We start from the raw sequence: 7586 nt of genomic DNA, 5'->3' as shown, positions 1-7586 counted from the left end.
TGTGAGATTATGCTTTATTTTGTTATCTCTTGTTCAATGCTATAACATTTGAATTTTTGCAGGATGGAGTATCATTTAGATGCAGAGTTGAGACGGATGTCGGGGAAAGCTACTTGGAACAGTAGCTTTGAGAGTTTTACTGATGTATTGGAGCTGCTCGATGATCAGCACGGAGATATTCTATGACAGTCCTTCTTGTGGCCACTGTACCAATTGCGAGAGGTGCAGTACTCAGGACAAATCATTGATGCACTTCTATGTCGGCTTCTGAGGCTAGTCGACGACGATTCTCTCCAGTTCGACCTCGGGGGCAAGGTCGTCAGTTTCTCGATGTTTGAGTTTACATTGATCACTGGACTGAAGATTACTGGCGACGATGCAGCCATGGAGAGAAGCTGTAGGCTGTACGAGACGTACTTCCAGGGACATGGGTCGGTGCTTCTACCCGACTTGATGGTCGCGATCAGGGGGTGCGACCATATGCTAGATAGATTGAAGTTTGGGCTGGTCTACATCCTCGAGAGTGTGATGAGGTGTCATCACAAGAAGACTGCCATCGACATTTTTCATTTGCAAGTTGTTGACGACATCGATGCGTTCAACAACTATCCGTGGGGCCGAAGATGCTATGAAGACATCGTACATGTGTTCACCAGATCGCACTCGAGGCCCAGGGGGTCGATGCGTAAATACGATACATATGGATTGCTGTTAGCAGTGCAGGTAAATATTTAATATAATCAAAGTTAAAGTTTTAGTGTATTACATTGATACTTAATAAGTGTATGTGTTACAGATTTGAGTGTATGAGACAGTTCCTGTACTGGGGGCCCGCTTTGCACAGCGAGGGGAGACACGCTGCCACCATTGGCATCACCTCCGTCCAGACACCTCCCCCGTGTGTCTCCGGGGCACAGTGATGATTTGTATGCCCGTTTGACTGGATTTATAGCGGAGGAGATCGGCGCGCTACGACGAGATTTGACGGAGAGGGTTGATGATCTGGGACGAGAGTTGACAGGGAGGGTTGACGATCTATCCCATGATGTTAGAATACTACAGTCTTCCGTTGTCGACCTTCAGGATACAGTAGCGGCGCTTAGAGGAGATTTAGCCGGCAGATGATGGGGGGACAGAGGGGATGGCGGAGACCATGATCGAGAGGGTGGCAGATATGGTGATGGAGAGGGAGGTTACCCACATTTTTAGCGTGATGAGACATTGGAGTCCTTGTGGTTGTCTATGGAGGGGGTGGCCCCGATGGGGATGGGAGAGGGGACTACGGAGGAGGTGGCCCCGGAGGTCGAGAGGACGCCCGGCGTGATTGAGGGTAAGAGACATGCTGTTGATGAGACGGAGCAGGTGGTCGGCAAGAGATTGAGAGTGCCGTCACAGTATGTTGTTTCCCCCTTCACGGCTGAGGCCAAGAGGAGGACGTTCATCGATGGGACGTACCCGAACTTATTCAAAGATGTGGACAATGCCAAGTGGAAAGCGTTCGAGACAAAGTAGAGGAGAATTATCCCCGGGTAAGTATTGTATGATTTTAATAAAGCACTGTACGCTAACTCATCTATGCTTATTTTAATATTTCCCTCTTTTTTACAGAGCTAGCCGCACGATAGGACAAAGGACGATCTCGGACCCTTACAAGTGGTTCCACGATATCACCACTGCGGGAGCTTGGCTCGCCGACGATGTAAGTGAACTATTCATTTCGTGTTTTTTATGTATATGTGACCTTGTGTTTATTAAATGAATAACTTATACTTTTTCGGTGTTTCCTGCTGCAGCACATCGACCTGACCATGGACTTGCTGCGAGATCGAGCTCAAAGACATCCAAAATCATTTGATGTCCATGGTCGAGTCATATTAAACACCGAGTTCCTGGGTGCCGTTACCATAGAGTATCAGTCGCTCGCACATATGGGTAACGAGTACACGGTGCCAGAATATATGCTTGAGTGGGTGATAGGACTGTCACCAAGTGTCAGGGAAAAATCATGGGAGGGTTGTACACATATGTACATTCCAGCGTGCATCAATAAACACTATGTTACGCTGGAGATCGTTTTTGCTGACTCGACTATATATGTGTACGACCCATATCATTCATGTTTGACACAAGGCCAGTTGGAGCAAAATCTGGAGTCCGTGGCTGTCATTGTTCCTATGATGGCCAGACGAATGGGGATAAATGTACGGGATAGATTGCGGATCGTTCGGAACACGACGACAGCGCGACAGTGTTTGAACGTTGTTGTTTTCATCTTTCAGATTTAGTTTTTATTTACATAGTACTAAACTGATTCATTCTTGTTCAATTGCAGCGGCGACTGTGGCATATTTGCCATTAAGTACGTTGGATTTTTAAGTATAGGACATAAGGTTGATGAAATCAACCAGTCGTGGATACAAAACTGGAGAAAGAAGCTAGCATGTGATTTGTTCGAATTTAATGCTGACCCATAAATTTCAGTTATACATATGTAACATTTCAATTGTAAATTTAATTATTTTTATAATTATGAAATAATTGTAAATTTGTGTTCAATGTATATAACATTCAAATTGGAAATTTCATTATTTTTTGTTATTTTGAAATAATTGTAAATTTGTGTTCAATGTATATAACATTCAAATTGGAAATTTCATTATTTTGGTAATTCTGAAATAATTGTAAATTTGTGTTCAATGTAATATAACATTCAAATTGGAAATTTAATTATTTTTTGTTATTTTACCCGTATGACGAGTGCGGAACTATTTTTTGTATATTGAAGATTTATAAATAACAAATATTGAACAGTGTATAGTAAAAGGAAATATTATTCATTTCACGTACCTATCTAGTCGTCATTTAGGGGAATTTGACCGGTACAAAATTGTCGAGTATGCCTTACGGCTCTGCACCGGCCACACCTACGCAGTCGAGGAAACTCTCCGGTAGATGGTATTCTAGATGTACTTGGACGTTCAGGACCACGCGGTTCAACTGCTGGTGGTAACAAATTATGAAATGGGAGAATGTGCTCGGGAACTTCCCACTCGGCTTCATTCGGCAGAGGAAATATTGTCTCGGCAATAGCTGTTCTCCAAGACTCAGTCGTATAATACAAAGAGCACAACGTTATCTGTCGACCACCTGATACTTGTGCATTATTTGTCGACCAATAAACCATGCTCGAACTTGCCTGTGATCGTTTCGAAGAATTCCCACTTCGCAAGTATGTTCCCGTAAATACTTGCGAATTACGAAGCACTCATTCGTGTCCATCTTAGTTGCTCTCAAGCGTCAATTGCAACTGTCTTCGACGCAAGCAACTGTCAACAATGACTTGTTTGATTTCTTTACCTTGAACTCAAAGTTATATTTTAATGTCAGTCGATGCACAGCTTCCTGCAAATCTTTCTTGGTTTCAAACAGTTGCCCGACCTGCAAGTCCTCATCATCGGGAGCCACACGGGAAAAATTCGAGGACGGTCCACTTGTTCCAACCTGTGAGCTCCCACCAGGCTCGTGTCTCTGTCGGAATAAAGCAATCAAATTCTCATTTGTAAAGTCGTTTATGTTCTCATTGTCTTCAACTGTTGACGGAATTCTGCGCGTAACAGCGACATCACGATCAGAAGCAACTGTCTTAGGAATACCCACATCATCCGCAGGAACTATCTCTACTGTCTCCCAAAAATCTCGATCATTGTTATCCGCTCTATCCGAATCTTCACGTTCACCTTCGATAACATCCTTCATAATTAAAGTCACACCAAGAACAGTCGGAGTCCGATGCATTTTATTCAATTCTAATAGATAATTCAATTCAGCATCATTAGTAACGAATACCGGTGGCATCGGAATGGATGAATCCCCATAACCATTGAATAGATATCTCAATTGCATATCGTATTGAGATTGATCGACATTCAGCTTATTTTGCAAATCGTGGTACATTTCTAAATATGGTGTACTCTCTGTTACGGAAATTGCAATACAACCACGTATGTCACTCGTCCATCTCCATTCCCACCGATTATTTTCATTCAATTCGAAATCACCGAAATAACACACGGGAATTATCATATCTGCATGAGGAAATGATTTTAATCAACTTCAAATATTAATTATAAGAAAGAAGAAGGAAAAAAATCAGTTGCAGCGAAAGCTGTTAAACAGCCGAACAGCCGGCTGTTTAACACCCGACTGTTCGGCTGTTTGTTGGATGTTTAACAGCCGGCTGTTTTCCGGCTGTTAAACATCCAACAGCCGGTTGTTTCAAACTATTTCCGACTGTTTGTTAAGTTAAACCTGTTTGGCGTAGGAGAATGCCGTTCTAAAAACGAAATTAAGCATGCGTAATTTAAACGTAAGTTATACATCTGTTTAATTTTTTTTTTATAGATTCTGTTAAAAAAAATCTATGTCGACATAAAATTTCTCTATTTAACGTATACTAATTTACTTTAAACGAAATTAAACATGATTAAATGTACTTACCTATTTGAAGTAATTGATGTGAAAAAAATTTTCAGTTTCAACGTTCCAAAGTTCTTCTAGATTTTGAGGTTCAAGCAGATGAAAAGATAAGAGTTTTTTCTTTGTTGGAAGCTCATTTTGAAGTTTTTATAAGTGGGGGAAATGTTTGGTTTTCAATTATTAAGTAAAAGGGTAGTATAGTCCTTTCAACAATATATGATTTTGTAATTGTACAAAACATTTAGGGTATCTTTGTTTTTTACCATACAAGAGGCCAATGTCATAATATTCATTATTTTGAAAGTCAAACTGAAATTTTGCTCCTTTGACCGGGTCAAAATTAAAAGTACCCCCCTAATACCAAGCCAATTTCAAGTTGGACAATTGACGGTTTTGTCATCGTCAAGCTGGGCACTTGAAGTTCAATCATACCAAAAGAAAAGATGGAAAATTAGTAACCTACATGGAACTTGTTCATGCTTGGTTATTAATGATTGTCATCATCGTTAGGTTAGGACCCTCATGTTTGAATCAATCCTCCATTATTTCTGGCTGGAAGTAGCCCAAATTCGTTTTAGGAGTACACAGTTAGAAATATGGACATAAGAGCATCTCTAAGATAATTTTTTAAACGTGAAATGCACTATTTTTTTAAAGAGTTAACTCTTAAAATTATGTTCCAAGAAAATTTTTAAATTAATATTTTAATTTAGAGAGTCGTTCTTTATAATCAAATACATTCAAAATATTTCAATTTTCAATATAGAAAAAAATATAATAATTTAAAAAAATTAATTAAAATAAAAGATAAAAAAAAAAAAAATATTTGTTGAAAGTAGTAAAATTAATTGATAAATATAAAAAGTCGATTGGAGCTCTTCAAAATTTTTATTCTCTAAATTGGATAGAATATTCTATTTAAAATTACAGAGTTGCTCTAACAGTCCAGCTTAAAAGAAAAAGGCGTGACGACTTGTAGAAGGCGTGACGACTTGTAGATACATATAGCATACATACAATATAGGCACAGAGTATTTTCTTACATAAATAAGAAGTCGTTGGTTCACTTGGAAGATGAACGGCGGCCCGTCTGGTTTCAGTATGTTTCTTTTCATTCCACCTCGATTTTTTTTCCCATATATTGGTTAATTTATTTGATTTTTAATTTATTTTTATGGTGTATAAATTAAAAAATTGATAGACAATGCGCCGGTGACAAGAACAGTAGTAATAACAAGTGTTCTCTTCACCGTTCTCTTTGGGATCCGAGGTCGCTCTGGTAAGCTTGGTTGGTCTTATCAGGTACTATTTCTGCTGGGTTTTTTGATCTGCAATATTTTTGTTTTTGAATTTCCTTATACCCCTTTTCGTATTTATTGTTTAATTTTATAGTTATGACTAGAATTTTTGATTGGCTGTTTCTGTTTAATTGATATACCGTCCCCCCCCCCCCCCCCCCCCCCCCCTTTGTTGTTGTTAATGTTATTCTCAGTTGCATGCTTAATTTATTTTAAATTGCTATTTAACTTTAAAGTAGATTCTGCTGAATTTTAGTTTTTCCTGTGTGGTGGTGTTCTGTAGCATATCTGGATTTCTGTTGACTAAAGATTTTTCTTTTGCTTGCTTATATATGATTATGTTTGAATGACTATTAATTTTTGTATTTTAACAGTTCTGTGTGTAAATGCTTGTGTTTTTTTTGCATATATTTTTGTTCCTAATTGTGCTGCATAGAACTGTAAAATGTTGCTATACATGGATGACTAGACTTCAAAAATAAATGCCTGCTACTCTATATCTGGTCTTTGTGAAAGTTTCCTATCTGAAGCTGTTTTACTGACATTTGCTTCATCACTCCTGTCGTCATTTTTTTCATCGAGTATATAGTTGTTCCTGCGAATTACTGTCGAATCTTGATCCACGCATAAATACTTTTAACAGTATCGATCCTATACCTACAAGAGATGAGATGAGATGAGATGAGACCTAGAGAGTTCTTTAGTCCCTTTATTTTTATATGAGTTATTTTAGCATAATCTGTTGAAAGTAGATCCGTTGGTTAACACAAGAATTAGACTTAATATGAAGAACACTATATAGAGTCTACACATGCTGCAGTAAAGCCCATCATCTGTGTTTTGTGTACCAATTTTAAGGCAGTGAGTGGTTTTGACGTTTGAAAATAAGTTTTAAAATAAGCTGCAAGATGATATTTTCTATATCTGTGTCCAAATGGTGGTTGTAAGAATAATTGATGAACAATTGAGATATTTTTGAAGCTTGCACAGAAACTTGGCCTTCTTGTTTCTCTGATGCATTGGCCCATATAACAGTTTCTTTTTTCAATATTCTACTTTTGCAGTTTTTATTTAAATATTAGTAAAATGTTATAGAAAGAGAAAGACAAAAGTAATTCTATGTCCATCTCCTTCATTTTGGCTCTATTAGAATTACAGCTTTTTAGATATATTGAATAGTTATCACAACTTTTTAGATTTGTTGAATAGTTATTTTACTCTTTGGATTTACTGTTTCAATGCATTTTAAATGTATTTTTAAACTCATGACAGGATATTTTCAAGCAACTACAAATATGGAAGTTGATAGTGCCAGTTTTTGCCTTTTCATCTACACCGGAACTTGTTGTCGGAATTTATCTGCTGTACTTCTTTCGTGTGTTCGAGAGGCAAATAGGTTCTAACAAATACTCTGTAAGTTTTTTTTCAAGTATAAATTACTTATTAGTTATTTGGTCTTTACAATGTTTATATTTCTTAGTTAAGTACACACTAACTACCAAATCGGTATTGATAATTTGAACCTCGTAAGATGTTAATGATTCAATGATTCCTCATAAATGTTATGCGTTGGAAGAGTAAATATTAGTGATCCTTATAGGTAGCTGTTGATTTGTTGATATTTTGCATGACACATTTTCTAAATATGAAGCAAATAAGGCTACTAATTTTCCTACTGAAGCTAGAAAAATGAGAAATTTCTGTGAAAATTTTATTTCCATGCAGAAATAAACTTCTTTCCAATGGTGGCAGTATTATGAATATTTTTTTTTTTTTTTTTTTTTTTTTTTTTGTTTTAGTGTTTTTTTAAAA

At 37.4% G+C, this 7586-nt stretch overlaps 1 protein-coding gene and 1 long non-coding RNA gene across 2 annotated transcripts in view; both read left to right on the top strand.

Moving 5' to 3' along the window:
- The first annotated feature begins 1012 nt into the window (after window positions 1-1012).
- On the top strand, window positions 1013-2226 carry LOC111376377. Its single transcript, XR_002699467.1, has 3 exons — window positions 1013-1529; window positions 1609-1699; window positions 1794-2226. It is a non-coding gene; the product is annotated as an uncharacterized LOC111376377 (long non-coding RNA).
- Window positions 2227-5420: 3194 nt separating this feature from the next.
- Window positions 5421-7586, top strand: part of LOC111368992 (rhomboid-like protein 20) — a 6792-nt gene continuing 4626 nt past the window's right edge. Inside the window, exons 1-3 of the mRNA XM_022990485.1 lie at window positions 5421-5575; window positions 5678-5778; window positions 7047-7187. Of these exons, the coding sequence (XP_022846253.1) occupies window positions 5551-5575; window positions 5678-5778; window positions 7047-7187 (267 nt within the window). The 5' untranslated portion in view covers window positions 5421-5550. The remainder of the gene's footprint in view (window positions 5576-5677; window positions 5779-7046; window positions 7188-7586) is intronic.

The sequence above is a fragment of the Olea europaea genome, chromosome 2, assembly GCF_002742605.1.
Source record: "Olea europaea var. sylvestris chromosome 2, O_europaea_v1, whole genome shotgun sequence".
Classification (NCBI taxonomy): Eukaryota; Viridiplantae; Streptophyta; class Magnoliopsida; order Lamiales; family Oleaceae; genus Olea; species Olea europaea.
The sequence above is the reverse complement of the archived record's forward strand: the minus strand, read 5'-3'. Positions and strand labels throughout refer to the sequence as shown.